This window comes from Dermacentor andersoni, chromosome 3 (assembly GCF_023375885.2).
Source record: "Dermacentor andersoni chromosome 3, qqDerAnde1_hic_scaffold, whole genome shotgun sequence".
Taxonomy (NCBI): Eukaryota; Metazoa; Arthropoda; class Arachnida; order Ixodida; family Ixodidae; genus Dermacentor; species Dermacentor andersoni.
The window spans coordinates 70,126,611-70,143,521 of NC_092816.1; the positions used below are offsets into that span (position 1 = coordinate 70,126,611).

General features: G+C 44.1%; 1 protein-coding gene and 1 long non-coding RNA gene across 4 annotated transcripts in view; one reads left to right on the plus strand and one right to left on the minus strand.

The window, feature by feature from the left end:
• Window positions 1-16,911, plus strand: part of LOC129380617 (uncharacterized) — a 468,422-nt gene that overhangs the window by 233,075 nt on the left and 218,436 nt on the right. The gene's annotated exons all lie outside the window — the stretch shown is intronic.
• Window positions 1,233-16,911, minus strand: part of LOC126545644 (uncharacterized) — a 44,893-nt gene continuing 29,214 nt past the window's right edge. The window contains exon 2 of the mRNA XM_050193580.3: window positions 1,233-8,085. Within this exon, the coding sequence (XP_050049537.2) occupies window positions 5,504-8,008 (2,505 nt within the window). The 5' untranslated portion in view covers window positions 8,009-8,085 and the 3' untranslated portion in view covers window positions 1,233-5,503. The remainder of the gene's footprint in view (window positions 8,086-16,911) is intronic.

Below are 16,911 nucleotides of genomic sequence, written 5' to 3' on the forward strand. Positions count from 1 at the left end.
TGCACAATATTCTGACCGCTTTCATTGCTCTTAAACGGCTCCCCATTCTGAGATCCTGCAGTCACCAGGTTTTGTTGAGAAGTGAAATCTCCCAAGCTGCAGTCGTTAGTTTATAATCCGAGTTTCATATTTCTCCACAAGGTATTGTTCAGCGAAGGATGTCACACATTTTCGTCTATGCGTGGCCTCAGATCCTGTGCATAGTCGCAGTTTGTTGTGCTGGTTTTGATGAAGCGCTCTTGAATTCTTTAAATAAATGATTTCACTGTCTTTGCACAAAAGACGGTCAACTTTGTTTCAAGCTTCTTATGCTTTTCTTATCATACATTTTGTTAAGGGTGGTGCTAACATTCTTTTTTTTTTTGTGGTGGTGCGTTGTGAAATTACCAATGGTAATCAGGATCCGTTCACCTTCCTGCTGAAAAAGGCCACATCTAGACGTCGTCCCATGAAGAACATAAGGCATGACGCTTCAGAAAATGATGTTTTTCGCGGCCCTCTAAGGAATGTCGACATATTTCATTCTTTAAAGCGCTTCATTGTTAAGGCAATAGAGGCAACTACCACTAATCTAAGCTCCAAGTGCTGAGATGTCGAAAGCGTTTCAGGACTCGTTGAAAAGTTTCAGGAACAAGTATTTCTGAGTAAGCAACGCAAGTTGTTTTGGTCCTTCATGTGGCTCTCATTCTTTTTTGTGAAGTTCGTTTGATTGAACATTTACTGATATCAGAAGATAACGCTTGAAGAGGAAAAAGTGACTTAAGGAGTGCTCTGCACATAGTGCTTAATTTTAGTAACTAGAATGTGAACTATGGTAGAAATTTGTTTTTCGACACACTTTATTAGTATTTGAACGCGCTCTACAACATTACGGAGCTCAGTAACAATTTGATTAGTAAAACGGTTATATTGGCAATACCTTTTTGAGTAGTCTCGTAAGCAAAAATTGTCAGGCCACAAATAAAGATTGCCTGGTAAAATAGAAACACTTATACTCATGCAGGATCGAACGACATTGCCTTTTAATTATATTTGGCCCCTAATTCAGATGCAGTTACACCGCACTGCACACTTTCCCGAAGAAGCTCAGCATGCGTGAGGCATTGACTATATTCTTTGAACGTGTACCTCAGTCACGGCTAAGTCATTAAGTTAAGCATGAGACCACTCCCATTGGAATGACACAAAAAAAGCAAAGAACTCGTGAGTCAGGAATGCAGCAAGGACAAACATTCAAAACAAATACATTTATTGTGTCGTCAAAACTTCGAAAAACACGTGGCATGTGTATAAACTGTAAATATTCAACTGGCACCATCTGTCGTGAAACCGTTCCCAGTCCAGCGCGCAAAAAGCAAAAACCAGACGCGTCTTGTACAATAGCGACTCCGCAATAGTCATTTCAGGTTCCAGAAAGAGACAAGAAACGTTTTACCGGAGAAGGAATGACACGGACAACGACATTCAATATCTCTAAATACCGAAAGCAGTTCGCACTCGTTACGCACGTTCTATGCGAGCACATTCAAAGTAACTCAAAGAAAAAAAAATACAACACAACAGGCACACGAGTGACTCAGCCTAATTATTCAGTGAACGGGCAAGGGAACACATCTGCGTTTCACTTCTTCATGACTATGCATGAAGCTAGCATATTTTAGGGAAGGCTATGAGTACGGCTTTTATCAACACCTTTGCAATTTTTGATAGCTTTCTATAAATACATTTCTTGTAAATAGTTCATTTCTTCGTACTGGTAGCTTGATTCGATTGTCAAAATACTATTCTCGAAGGAGTAAAAAGAAAATGTAAATAGAATAGTCAGGCCGCAGTTACATTTGTATATACGATCCCTATAACATCTTGCTCCTAAGAAATTGTTCTGAATATCATTACCGGGCAATAGGGCGCTGCAATGTTCATGGGCTGGCGGCGGTCGTATATGAACCTGCTGCCATAACCGGTACAAAGCAGGGGCTTCTTTTCTAAGTGTAAATGAAAATTAATACTGACGTGCCTTCCTAAGACGTCAGTTTGAAAGAGTAAATCCCACATCACAACTATATTTAGGATAGAAAAAATTAAAATAGGCATTAGATGTTTCCTTTTAAATAATATGTTTTTTCGCAACACCCATAACAGCAGCAGGAATTGCTGCTATTCTTGTGACCAGTCATAACTTCCCAGTTTTCTGTTTCATAAAATTGGCTCCCGTGGTGGCTATGAACATGTAACTCTCCGCTTGTTGGAAGTCTCCAAGCAATAAATTCTCTCTCTGTGCAGAAACAAACGAGTGATGTTTGGTCACGCACTCTCTATCTTGAGTCTTTCATCCGTTCAACCGTGTTCAATCTTTGACGTGTATTTCACTCTGTGTCTATCACACACATGGGCTAGACGAAACAAGACAAGAATGATGTGCTTTTTTACACAGATAAATGGGATTATCATGACGAACAACATCTAAACATCGAAAGAAATGAACAGCTAAAGCTCGTGAACATTGCGGCAGTGAGTGGCAAATTTGGCCCCTTCTTCGTAGAGCAGCAGCCTCACGCGTTAAGCAGTGCAAGGACTGTGGCCCAAATTGAAACATTCGGTTTAACCATAGTCGCTTCTGCGCTTGTGCTCGTTGGTGACGTCCCTGCCGTAAAAAATTTTCATAGTTTGGCAAGAGCCTTGCTTCGGTGTATCTTGGCAAGAAACTGCAACTCAACCCAGTTGTACAGTTACTGGGACTTTTTTTCTGCAGTTTGGTTGCAGCCACTTTCTTGTCATTAGCAAAGAAAAAGAGGCATCAAAACTCATGTACTGCAAATTCAAGCTTTCCAGAATGCCCATTACTAAGAAAGTCAGCAGCGTCAAATTCTTTGGAATAACTTTTCTGAAGCAACCATTAAAACTTTACTATTTCATTGGGTGACGTTTACTTTGTCATTCTTGTTTAGGTGTGTGATATTTGGAGACTTAGGAGTTTACAATGTTTGCAACTCCGGGTGAAAATCCTAATAGATTTGGCAGTCATTTGTCAATTCAATATTGAACGTCGTCCTTATGGTTTATTTCCTCTCAAATACTTTTGTGTGACGGGTCATCACTTTTGTTTAGGATATAGGCCTTGTAAGTTTCGTCAGAGTAACATGTGAAAATCTGCAACGATTGTGAAACCCGGAAGACAACAGATCGACGCTGTTTGCGAGTACCATGTCAAATACCTCGCATGCTTCATCTTGCAATTGCGCGGAAAGATTATCGTTAGGTTATTAACTGACCAATGAGCATGTGCAATCGGCTATTTCACACAAAACGCACACATAAAATCAAGGGGGCACTAACACTTCAATCACCACAAAAGGCAATGTCTACGTGGCAAGAACGTACGCATTCGTTAGCTGCACTACTGAAGAGGGACAAAGTGCTGAGTACAGATTACGTCACATGCAAGACAAACAACGGATAAACGTTTTTACAAAACTTAATTACCGAAAAAAGAAAGATACTAAATAGCAGACACAAAATCATATTGTGCCGAAGCATGGCGAGGACACAACTAGTAACAGTTCATCGCGTGAAGCAATTACACGCTGTTTAGATTTATGTACAATCACAGGTGCTAGAAAATAATGTGGCTCAAGCGACTTGCAGTGGAATGCTACGAAAGACGAAAGTTTCGTGTAGCGTAACGCAGGTCTCAGAACAACTTGGCGTTTACCGTTTGCTTACAGGCAAAACCCGCATGCGCACATAAAAGCCACAGGCACCTAAGCTGTAAGAGACTGGTATGTCACCCTGTTATCCTTCAACACATTCTCTTATATCATATTGGCAGGTTCACCAATATCAGCCTTGCATAACACAGGTCAGCACATGAGGCCCCGTTCTGGTTACAGTTTAAGTAGAAGCTGAAGTTGAGTGGGGCTTTGTGGCTTTCAGCAACCAAACTCAAAGAAAAAATAATGGTACCGCACAGGTCACTCTTTACCTAGTTAATAATTATAACCATTACTTTATTTAAAGCTATCCGTCCTCGAAAATTCTCCCTGCTGCTAATTGTTCTAACCAAATTATTTGAAAATTATGGCCTTAAGCGCACAATAAATATATTTGCACCACACCTGAATACAAATGTAAAAAAAAATCGGTGTCGTATGCAAAACTTCAGGTATATATTTTTGATAGCAATTTAAAAAAAAGAACAGTCTTTTAAAGGTGCAGTGGCGGGCTCGCACGTTCCCGATTACCAGAAAAGTTTGATTTTACACGCAAAGAAAGATGAAATAATCTTGACAATGAGTTGAGCTTAATTACAAAATAAAGTTAGAAATCTGGTAAAATTATTCAAATATTGCGTGCACAGTAAAAGTTAATCGGTAATAACTTGTCGTTCAGTACACGCAAACATTGCAACAATAGCAATGTAGTAGCAATAAAATATCACGCCATATCTTCCTATACATTGAGTTATTGGTCATTATGCTCGTGACTGTAAGAAACAGTTTCCATTGAGTGCGCGTTCGCAACAACATTCATAAACTTTGTAGCACAGCTTCGCAAAATATGAACAAATATTATCAACGTAGCATTTTACACTGGGCGCTTTAGGCACATCATCTCTTGAAATGCATTACGGGATTGTGACAGACCAAGCGAACTTGCTTTCATGTTCTTCTTGAGTTCCGTACTGAAACAATCAAGGTTTATACACAGCATTATAACTCTCACAATTCGGTAAAAAAATGTCCCGCAATCGCATAGGTCCTCTTGGAATTTGCAGGTCTGTCCGATGGATGAGTCTCAAGGTGTGGAAGTCCCGCGTCCACAGCCATAACATAGATGGTTCATTTCAATGTCTCTTTTCGGAAGTTGTGGTACATCTTAAATAGCGCTTTCGCATGGCGATTGTTCGCGCCATGAAATGAAGCGAAACTAAGCTTATCCATACGGTTTACATACCCCTTCTTTGAAGCCCAAAATGTTTCATAACCATTATCTGTACTTCTAAACAGGTGTCGCGAAGCTGCATACACGAACTTTATGCTGTCACGCTTGAACTAGTGATAAACAGCTGTTTATATTGGGGATTTCCGAATTTTACCTGTTCTTCTCGGCTAATTATGACATCTTGAAAATATGGAAAAAAATTAACTTGCTGCCTTGAACACGTAAATAATTATCTCATTTGTCAGTACCTATATAGTCATTTGTGAATTTATTTGTCAGCTTCTTAGCGATGGGGATTGGTGTTTCCCGTAAACACGTAAGACTTGACACCTGATATGCAGCTACCGCTGCACCGCAACATGAATTCGGTTGGCCTTAAATGTTTGGCTAGGCATTCACAGCGAATAGACGTGTCATGTGACAGGCTGGAAATTTTGCGTGGCGCTATTGACCAGACGCCAGCTCAACATTTCATCTCTAAGGCGAGGTTTGCCTTAGTCTCAATGACTTAGACCAGTGTCCAAAATTCGGCATCCAAAGAGTAGTTTTCTTTGTATAGTAACTATACTTGCTCTACAAACTTCACTGCTTTGATAGAGCCACTTTCGTTCACAATTGTTTCACATATGTCACACCTCCCCAACATAGTGTCCTCAAAGCCAGAGTCCCTTCGATCCTGACACTCGGTGGGCAACTGGGTGTGCTGATGTTGCTGCTGAAGGGCTATGCTGCAGGGAAGAGGTGCTGAGCCATAGCCATGGGACGTTGAGTGATGATGCGGGTGCATGAATGGCGTGGGCGGATAGTGGTACGGTGCGTTCGACGTGGGTGACATGGCGCGGGGAGACGCGATGATGGGAAGGTCTTGCGACTCCGTCGACGTCAACGATTCCAGTGTGGTAGTAGTGGTATCGCTGGAGCCATGCTTTGGAGAGTTCCTCGCCACGGCAAAGCGGGACTTCCGAAGTCCCCCGGACTGGGAAATCCTTTGCGGGGGAAAGGCTACATTCATTTCGTGCTCGTCAAAGGCGAAGGAGCGGCCACGTTTCAGGACCGGTCGGCAAGTGTATCCAGCCGCTGCAGAAGCGGCCGATGCGGAGGAAGTGCTGCCGTAATGGTGTATCTGCGTGATGCTGTCAGAAGCAGGAGGTGTTGGGTATACTTCGACACTTTCGACTATAGCAGATACGCTACTCTGTGACTCTCGCCTAGCATTGCTTGCTCTCCTGTGCTGCGAGGAATCGATGAAGTGTCGGCCCCATTCCTCCTGACTGTAGCTGCTGTTGCAGGACGTGTCGCACGTCTCGGTCGACTCTTCCCGGTTGGCGAAGCGGCCGCGAATGCGGAAGGACATGCTCCGATCACCACCTGAGCCACTGGTTGACTTCACGGATGTGATTTCGGGATCTCTCTCGAGCGCGCTAGGATATCGCGCACACATGATCTTGGAGCTGTCAAGGGAAGCTCGCCTGTAGAAGCCGTTCCTGATGGCAGCGCCGCGTAGCCCGGGCCCGCATTTGTGGTGGTAGTACGACTGCTCTTGCTGGAGTTGCTGCTGCTGTTGTGCCATATCGTCCACGCACAGTGGCTGCTGCGAGATAAGGGACGACCGGCGAGAAGGGGGTCGCCTTGGCTCCGTGGTGACGCTGACAATCCTCCAGTCGCCCGACTTGTTCTGGTAGAGGGAGTGCGTCACCAAGGGCCTCTGGTAGTCCACGCTGCCGCCAGAACGTAGAGAGGCTGTGCTTCCGGGCACCCTAATGTCTTCGGAGCACTTTCGCTCCTGCGGAGGACTCTGGTGACTGTAGTGGTAGCCACGTGGAGAGAAGAAGCTTGGCTTGCGCTTTAAGCAGGTGAACATCTTGCGGACATGCTTGCGCATCGCCTTGTTTCTGATGACGTACAGGTAGGGACTGATGAGAGAGGAGCAGAAGAGGAATAACATCGAGATAGCTGGCAGGTTCCTCAGGGCGGTCTTGCGTGTTCGCGCATGTGGCTCCACCAAGGTCATGGAGAAGAATGGAAGGAAGCAAGCCGTGAAAGAGACCACAACCAGGACGCCCGTGCGCACGGCTTTCCACTCGTCGCCGAACAGCGAAGACGCCTGGCTCAGCGAAGACGTTCGTTTGGACCAGGCCGCTCGCCTGTGCACATAGAGAGGTGGGTGGCCTCCGCCGTCCAATCCCGCCGACGAGGGCGGGCTCATCTCATTGCTACTGGTGTTTATGTTGTGAAGCCGGGCACGAGCGCTGTTGCGTCGAGCGGCGCGAAACATGGACGCGTAGATCCACGTGATCCGGACGAAAGGCAGCAGGAAGCCCACGACGCAGAGGACACACGAGTAAGAAATGGTAAGCAGACCAGTGTCGTACCATGTGACGGTACACATGGCCCAGCTTTCTTGGTACTGTATATCCGAAACTCCTACGAGTGGTGGCAGCGAAATGAGCACGGCAAAGACCCACGTTGAGACGATGAGCCCACTCGTGCGCTTCTTAGTGATGGTCATTGAGTAGTGCAGTGGGCTATTGACAGCACAGTTCCGATCGACGGCTATGAGCAGGATTGAGAAGACACTGGCCATGGTTAGGCACACAGACACTGTGCCATGTATCTTGCACCAAATGTCGCCGAAAATCCACTCCTGGAACATGATTGACACGAATACGAACGGCAGCACAATGAAAGTTTGAAGGAGGTGCACTATCGCCATGTTCAGGACGAACTTGTTGGACGTCATGCGCACCGACGGGCGCTGGTAGAAGAGGACGAAGACGAGGCCGTTGACGGCGACGCTTGACACCATGATGATGAGAAGCAGCGTGTAGTGCACTTCTACACTGATGTAGGTGGGTGACGTCGACTGGCCGCCCTCTACGCCACCTATAGATGCGGAAGCGGCGGCGGCGGCTTCTGCAGACGGCACAAAGCGCAAGGTACCGGATGACTCGTCTCCTAGGATGGAGGTCAGCAAAAATGGAGCTTGGTTCTGGGCAGTGAGGTTGGTTCCAAGTGCGCCAATGTGCGTATTTACAGCGGGCAGCTCCGGGTCAACGTGCAGCTCCATCGCTTCTCCTGGTCAGGAACGCAAGGGGCCAGCCTTCAAAAGCACTATGCGGCTTCTTGTACGCCTTCGTGATTCACCTGCGAAGGGTAAAAATAATAATAATTAAAATCCACGTATGTGTTAGATAAGCAGAAGCTGATGAACAAGGCAATTACTTGTCACTGGCAACAACTTAGAGCCTACAAAATCAGTTTTTAGTCTTTTGTACAATTTAGAAGGAAGAAGTGGAAGATGAGATCAAACAACTTGCTTTCGTCCAGAAAGATATAGTAGCTGAAATAAATCAATAACAAGAAAAGAGCGCACGCCAAGCAAAACAATATGCAATATATTTCTCCAAAATTACAGCGTTAACCTTCAGACTCAAATGTGATTTTGGCAAAAGACAAAACCACATTGCGACTAAATGGTACCTGGCGTGCCCGAATCGTTGAAGTTAAAGACCGTTCACGTTTACATGAAGAGATCTGCGCTAACCTGCACGCACTAGGCGGCTCAACGATCTATACATTGTGTCGAAGAAAGCGTGTAGAACGAACGTGTTTGCCTGCGCATAAGCGAGGGCACATTCCCTGCTCTATGTGGTAGCACTTGTTCTCTTACGAAACGCTAGCTATGCGCGGGAGCATATTCAACGAGATTTCAACATGAGGCGAATGCCTGCTTTCGTGGCCGCGTTGCGTACAACGACTGCATTGTCAAAGGGCATTACGTAACGTGTGGCTCCTCTGGAATTCTTGGCCAGCTTATGCTTTGTAAGATTCACACGTGAATAGCCGCTGTGAGCCTGTTCCATAAAGGCTACTTGTAAGTGTCATTGTTCAGATTCGAATTTACGCATCGATGAAGTACAATAGTAGTCCCTTTGGTAGCATGGCTGAAACAGCGCACAACTGTGTGTAACGGTGCAGCGTCTCGCGGTTGTCTTAATTGAGTCTGTGTGTAACTCGGTTGCGTCAGAAGTTCTATGCCTCATTAGTGTAGCAATATATTTGTAAAACACTCCCTATAACAATTAATTTCTGAACTGATGAAAGAGCGGCTGCCTTCTGTGAAACCTCCAAAGCATTCTAACTACACGGGAAGCTTACTGGAAATATTCAAATAAAGGGCTACGTTACCGTACATCCTACAGAGAATGACAATATGTTTCTTCATTTAGTAGTCATAACGTTTTTCCCCTCCCCAATATTAATGGTATGCATTTGATATTGAGCAATTGCTTTAGACGTAGCCGACCTTCATATTTGATAAGATACGAGGACGTAAGTGAAAAAGCTATAAAAAGTAACAAACGCAATGAAAGGTGATAGGTATACTCTGATATTGTCATCTACTCTGAACACTGTGTGCAACTGATTTTTTTTCTCAGAAGGACACGGGAAATTTTTTTCTATGAGAACACGAAAACGCCTTCTTAATAAACGTAAAAATTTTTTTGGGTTCTAAGCTCACAGTTGTTCAAAATTTAACTCCGCGTTTCAGAACGCAACATTGCAATGATGAGCACGTTAGTAAAATAGGTGCAGTCAAGAAGCCGAAATTTGTTTAGCTCCAAGTTTCAGTAACTTGAGACAAGTTCTAATAAAAACCATAGCCAGCCTTTTCAGCTTGATGTCGACGCAACGGGAACAAAAATAGGACCCGCATTACCTGATAAGCAGGGCTGCATTTATTAAGATCAAATGTAAAAGTCGTGAGGAAGACAGAGATATGCTACAATGGATCACATTTATGTCATCAATCAGGTAATTGAGGTAGATGAACTGCTCGTAAATTTAGAAAAACGCAAAAATTTCTAGCAGTGCTATTGCGATCTAACCTGCTTTATTTTGTGATTTGAGAGCAGGGAAAATGACATGACTGAAAGAGTAACGATTGTCACCGAGAACAGTATATGTAAGTACTAAAATCGCGGGGTTCACTTACACACTTCACGGACGTACCTATGGCGTCGTAAACACTTGCAAACATAGAACGTAGGCCTGCTGAGCACACGTGTCATGCAATAGGCAGGATAATCTTTTATTTCGTTTTCGTGAAGGTGTCCAGCAAGTCTATTTCGTGCACTGCGAATGACAGACTCTATTAACATTTCGAGTCTGCGATTAACGAATCTGAAATGGACACTGCAACTTCTCTGAATGAGCAACATGCACTTTCATTACAAAAAAAAAAAAAAAAAGTGGCTTGCCATGCTGGCCTAGCAAAAGTGGATGTCCAGCGAAGCTGTTGCAAAACCATCAGCACTACTGCTGATGGTTTTGCATCTCGACCAGCATGCCGACGAACAATAAAGCATGCAATGCTTTATTATTGGTCGGGATGCTTGTTTTGAGCTTGTCTTTTATTGAAACGTATGCTCTTCTGTGTGTTGTATGGGTGATTTCAATGAAATTGGAATGCATCATGTAACCGCACAAAAACAAGGGACAAAGAAGGAACACCCAAGACAGGCGCGCCTGTCTTGTGTGTTCCTTCTTTGTCCCTTGTTTTTGTGCGGTTACATGATGCATTCCAATAACGACCACCAACTAGCCCGCTTATCCCTGTTAAAGATTTCAATGAATGCATGCACTGTTAGCTTCATATTGCTCAGCGCCTGTAGCACCTGCTTTACGGGGGTATGTGCCATTGGCGATAATGGTAGATGCTTGTTTTGAGCTTGTTTTTTATTGAAGCGGACTTTGTTCTGTAGATTATATGCGTGATTACAATGAATGTACGCACTATTCATTTCACTTTGCTGAGTGCTTGTAGCCTGTGCCTTACGAAGGGGATGGGCCATTGTTTTTTGCTTGTTTAAGGGGGTTACGAGCCATTGCTGATGATGATAATTTTTGTTTACGGACGGATACAAAACATTCCGACCACCGAGAGATTAACAGCTTCGCTGTAAAATAAATATTAGTAAAAATAACCGAGCAGATGAAGCACGCTTCATTGGCACGTATGAGGTAAAAGGACAACATCACAATATCGGCGGGCTGTAATTATGCTCTTAAATTCGGTAAAACAGTAAAGTTCACTGAACAATTGGCTGGTGTACTTTCGCAGTTGTGTTTTTTTTTTTTATGTCCGAGTAATATAGAAATTAAGACAGCTTGTTGCCGGGGCCATCCAGGTTGTCCTGGCGACACCTAAACGCCGGTGCGTAAATGCTAAAGGTTATTTTTGTCGCGCTGTCTGTGGCACCTGACAAGGTGAAAACACTACAGCCAGCAGCCGATGGAAATATATTGAGACGGGTAACTCCATTCATCACATTAGGCATACGACTCTCTAAAGCGCGCGAAAATTAATGTTCCGCCACCAGCCGACTAAGCAAGTGAACTGCGAGAAAGCGACGCGTTCGCTGTGAAAGAAAACAAGCCCGAAGTGTAAACACGAGGGCCAGTATACTTCGAACCCCGAAGTGAGGAACAAACAGGAGAAAGACTACAGCACAGGAAACAAACAAAAAACGTAAAAAATAAAAGAAAAACACGGGCAGGAATGGCGTTGCCCGTGGTCCAAGAAACGACCCTGAATCTCTCTCGCAGCTCGGGTGCGCGTGCTAGCGAGCATGTCTGAGCTGCGGTCAAAACGCTAATCCTCAGGTGGCCTTCGGAATGAGGAATACTCCGTGTCGCTAAGGCCGAGGTTCCAGTCATACCACGTGGTACCGGCTCGTAGTGGACAAATGGAGAGAACACAGAGGGGAGACTTGGGAAAGCAGTGTAGCAGGGAAGGAGGAGCATTATATCGGCCTCAAGGACGGGCGGAGAACGCCGGCGCACTCGTTCTGTTGGCCTTCAGCGCCGGGGGCTTTTCATATTCTCCTCTAAGCCAAAGCTTGCTGTGCGCGTTTTCGCTAAGACGCTCGCACACAGCCCGCTCTTTCTCTCTCTTTTTCTCCCTCCCTCGTTATTTCTTTTACAGCGCCGGGCATTGCTGCCTGTCAATCTTTCCTTGGCAGAGCTGCAGACGGCGTCAATCCTTCCAGGGGCCTAAGTGGTCGCCTCTGTCTCAGCCTATGTAGTCTTTCTTTTCTCGCTCGCGAGGCTGTTCTCTACCCTTTTGTATGCGAGTTCTTAAGCTTGTCGTTGTGGTGGTCGTGGTGTTTGGTGGTGGCTACGATGTTTGTTGAGGATATTGCGGCAAGCGGTGTTGTTTGCATAATAATGAAAGGACTTGGTTCGCCGCATGTGTGGGACACGAGAGCATTACAGACGCCGTTCGTCCAGCTTCCTTTTTTCTGCACTTCTGCACTGGCCAGTACACTGGGCTGTCTTTAGTAGAATGATTTATTCAGTCATCTGTGGGTGCCGCTTAGTTTCTCCATTGCAATTCAAACACAATAAATTGTTATAAAGGTGATGGCAGTGACAGCGATAGTTTGTGACAGTGGTAATGGTAGTGATGACGGCAATAGAAGGTTTATGACAGAAAGAAAAAAGAAACGTAGGTTATACCCAACCAGTGCCAGTGATAACCAAACATCATAAGAGGACTATTTCAACCACATCAGTACTAATTGCTCTAGCCTCCCATGCTAAATAAGCAGCGTTATCTTACTACATAACGTTTGCTGTTCTTGTTAATCATATTTATATTATTTTTGAGAGGCCACGTAAGCCTAAATGGAGGCTTTATGAACCTAAACCAAATGTCTTCTCCTTTTCAAACCTAAGGTATTGTTAGCAAGCTGGAGTTGAATGCGACAAATTCCGAATGCGTTGGCGTATTTGACATATCTGAGGGAAATACGGTCTCAAACAGCAGCTAAAATGGGAGTTGTACAACGCAATTCCGCAGAATGAGAGCAAAAATCATCGTCTCTCACCAGGCCTTTCGTCTGATATATATATATATATATATATATATATATATATATATATAATTGAAGGCCGGCCATACATTCTGAACAAACATGCGATCGTGCGCGAAGCCGCAAATGACTGCTGTTCGCAACGCCTCTACCTTCTTCCGAATTCGGTAGACTCATTTCCAGCTCTTTGTGCCACATTATATTTAATACATTCGTTCAGTGCGCACCTTTCACAACGTACTCGTATTGCTCTAACCCATGTAGACATTTAGTTACTCCAGCGAAGCATTCGTCCTCTGTATTTCGAAATATTAGTAAATAGTTCGTACACATAACAGGTTATGTGTTCTTTCAAATTATCGATGTATCTTATTTCGTGTACTTCAAGGAATGCATGAAAAATTTTTGAACATCACTCGAGAAATGAAAGAAAGAAAGGAGGAAAGATAAAAAGAAAGAGGCGTTGGAATTAACGCCCACTTACGAAAGTTGCGTCATAATTGAAGGGCCAGTAATCCATCATAAGTTACTGCTCGCGTTTGCATAAAGTACTTCTTCGAAGTCTAAAGTAAAGAAAACACCCACAAGAAAAACAAATGCGTTCCTTGTATGAACGCGATTCCCTAAAGACGCTAGAAATGATTTTCGCTGTGCAAACCCCATCATCACTTCTGATAACTTCGCAAGCCCCGCAATTCCATGCCTCCCCACGCTGTGGCAAGTACAAAACACACGACTCGTCATGGCGCACGCCACCGCAACACAGCTAAAGCCACGAACACATATTATATGCTCGCTATATACGAATGCGCTGTCGCTGGCGAGACTACAAGGCTAAAGAATAATCTCCATCTTCCCGCGAAAGGCTTCAGGCAGTTTGCGTAATGTATGCGACGAGGCCCCAATTTTCTGGGTTCCTTAACAAACCGCCTTTCTTTCTTTCTTTCTTTCTTTCTTTCTTTCTTTCTTTCTTTCTTTCTTTCTTTCTTTAGTTTTTTGTTAGCTGTTAAGCATTTCATTGCCAACTGCCTTAATTTATCTGTTTTCAGTGTGTGTGTTTTTTTTTTTTTGCTGCCCAATCCTCATGTTTTCATTTTCTAGTTGAGAGCGCGGCGTACAGTCCACGCAAAGAATTTCGCGCAGATTAAGCAGAGGCTGGTGCTTGGTGACAACACCCCGCGACCACTTTCTTGACAAAAAAGTTATCTAACAACGTGACAACATCACCGTTATTCTGTAGTAAACTGCAACCCACGAATGCTGACCATTAAACGTTATTATTGCGGAGACGATCAAAAACACTAAAATGAAGCTCGGCTGAAGCAACGCGAAGACGGGACGACGGCTTTTCGTCCCTTGTTCTCTAGCGGTGTCGACCGGTGCATTTCAAGAGTCGCACAAGTCAAATAATTCATTAGATGCTCATGATTCAAACATGCCACTGTTTTTCGTCTTCTAATCTCTTTAATGTTGTGTATACATGGCTATAATTATGATTGTATTCATCATCATCATCATCATCATCATCATTATTATTATTATTATTATTATTATTATTATTATTATTATTATTATTATTATTATTATTATTATTATTATTATTATTATTATTATTATAGGATGGCACTGCTTTGTTTTCGAAGCACCAGGCAACACCTTTACAGCACTGCGCCAGGACACTGAGGCGCAGCAAGGACAAAATAGGAAATAGGAATCCTTCACGTATGCGAACACACTTATTAACAAAAACGGGTGAGTTGCTGAGAAAGAAAAATAAAAGAATGCCAATAACAAAGAGAACCGCCGGCGGCGGGTCTTTTGCATCCTACTTTTCAAAGCGCCGCCGGATCAAAATGTGGTGCTGCGTCGAGACGCGCCTAGAAAATCTTCAGCAAAAATATCAGGAAATCGATGCGAAGCGAAAAGGCCGCGGAAGTTACGACTGTGAGTCAGGAAGAGAAAAAATATATAAATCAGGTCTCTGTTGTTCTGCTTTGCCGATATTTTAAAAAAAAGCTATTTGCTTTAATGTTTGCTTCTTTTCTTGCACAAACCCGCTTTTATGTACGAAGGAATGTGAGCTTTCTATCCAACCCTCTCGTGTCCAACGACAAAACGAGTCGTGAATCTTTCCAGGCGAGATTGCAGAAAAGCTCGGATGATAACAGGAGCGATCACTGTGGAATTCGCATTGCATCAAGCGTTGTTCTCCGGGCTGTCTTGAGTCACTGGTGGTAACTGCCAACTAGCTACTAACTAGAAAAACATATAAATGTATTTGCAAAGAAAATCAAATGCCAACGTAGGCCACGCTCCCGACAGACGCTCCCGACAAAATAAAGAAAAAAATACATTCATGACCAGCTTCGCCGAAATTCAGATTTTCCGCCCACTCGAAGCCCCCCCCCCCCCCCTCCCCCCCCCCCGCTACAACAGGTAACTGTAAATAAGTAGCGCCTGACCTCTTTCTGCGTTCGTATGAAAGACGTCTCGTGTCACGAACAAAGCTCGAGAAAGACATAAATCTCGAATGTACGTGAAGCGCTGCAAGGTGGCGTAAGTGAAACCTTCCCTTCGACGCGTTTTTGTTTCTGCACGTTTGGGAAAAGGATTGCGTTGAGACAATGTCGCCCCAATTTCAGCGAAAAGCCATAGTCGATTCTTCGGGCGAGGGATCCTCGAGATCCCTGCACTTTATAAATCATTCGCGTGCAGATCAAGGACGTGCGACAGAGAACGCCCGCTCTGAATGACCGCCTGACAGACGAACTTACACCACCCAATTGATGACGCCTCAGCCGCCTTCGCTCTATGGTTCACAGGCAGGTGCAACGCTTTCATGATAACATTCGGCTGAAACGTAAACACAACACTAGAAATGAATAAAAATGAATTAACCCTTAACAAACTTCCAGTTGTTATGTTTCTCTATACACGTGTAGACTCGCTGGAATACGTTTCCTGCCTCTTCGCTTTTCAAATCAAATCAAATCATATCAAATTTTTGGGTGACATTATAATGCATGCGTTCACCGCAATAAATTTGAACCTTAGTACACGCGTATTTTCGTTTTCGTTTCTTTTTATTTGAGATGAATGTTGTATCGGGTGAGCGAATTGCGCTGTGGTTGCGTCTGAGTACGTATTGATCACTTATTGTGCCACTCTCCTCAATTTCAGGCACAAAGGAAATTTTTGTCTAACACATTGAGGAAACTAGAATATCGTCCTCTGAGTGAACAGACATTACTAGAGCACCGTCCCCACCGATCATCGGCTCAGAAGGCAGTGAAGGCACTTTTGTGCTTCCTGAGAACGTCTGGTTTGCACGAGCGGCTTTGATTCAATGACTGTCTGTGCACGTCTCTATGCCCTCCCTCTCCCTTCTCTCTCTTTCCCTTCTCCCTTCCCCCAGCGCAGGGTAGCCAACCAGACTCCTGACTTGTTAACATCCCTGCCTTCCTTATCACCCTGTCTCTCTCTCTCTCTCTCACCTTCGGACCTTGCTTTAAATCGTAGAAATTGCAGTTTGTGTTAAGGTTATGTTATAATTGTACATTATCGACAAACTATTCATATTTTTCTCCCAATTTAGCCGTACATCCGTAGCTTAAGGCGAACGGTATCGTCAAGCCTTCTTCACAATATGTCTGCGGATCTGTTGGCAATTCTCACCATCGTCACTTTTTTTTTAACATTTCGCGAACCTTTTCGCAGTGTTCTTTTTTTTCTTGTAGCCTGGATAGCGCAAGGACGTAGTAGAAGAACAGCAACGCACAGAAGGCGCTAAATCCCAACAACCTTGTGCGCGCTTTGTTTGTGTGTCTGTCCTTCTTCCACGCTCTTGTGCTATTTGCGCTACGAGAAACAAATAACTGAAAAATATTGCACCAAATAGCCCAAATTTCTACACTTTGGCCGAGCGTTGAATCATCTTTTGTCCCGAGCGCCGCACTATGAACGTCTGCATTGAACTGATACACTGGGCATGCTCACAAAGTACTGTATTCACGATAATCTGTGGAATGCTAAAACCTATGCCACAGGACAAAGTTACGTAACTGAAGCGAATAATTAGCCCATCTTTTTTTTT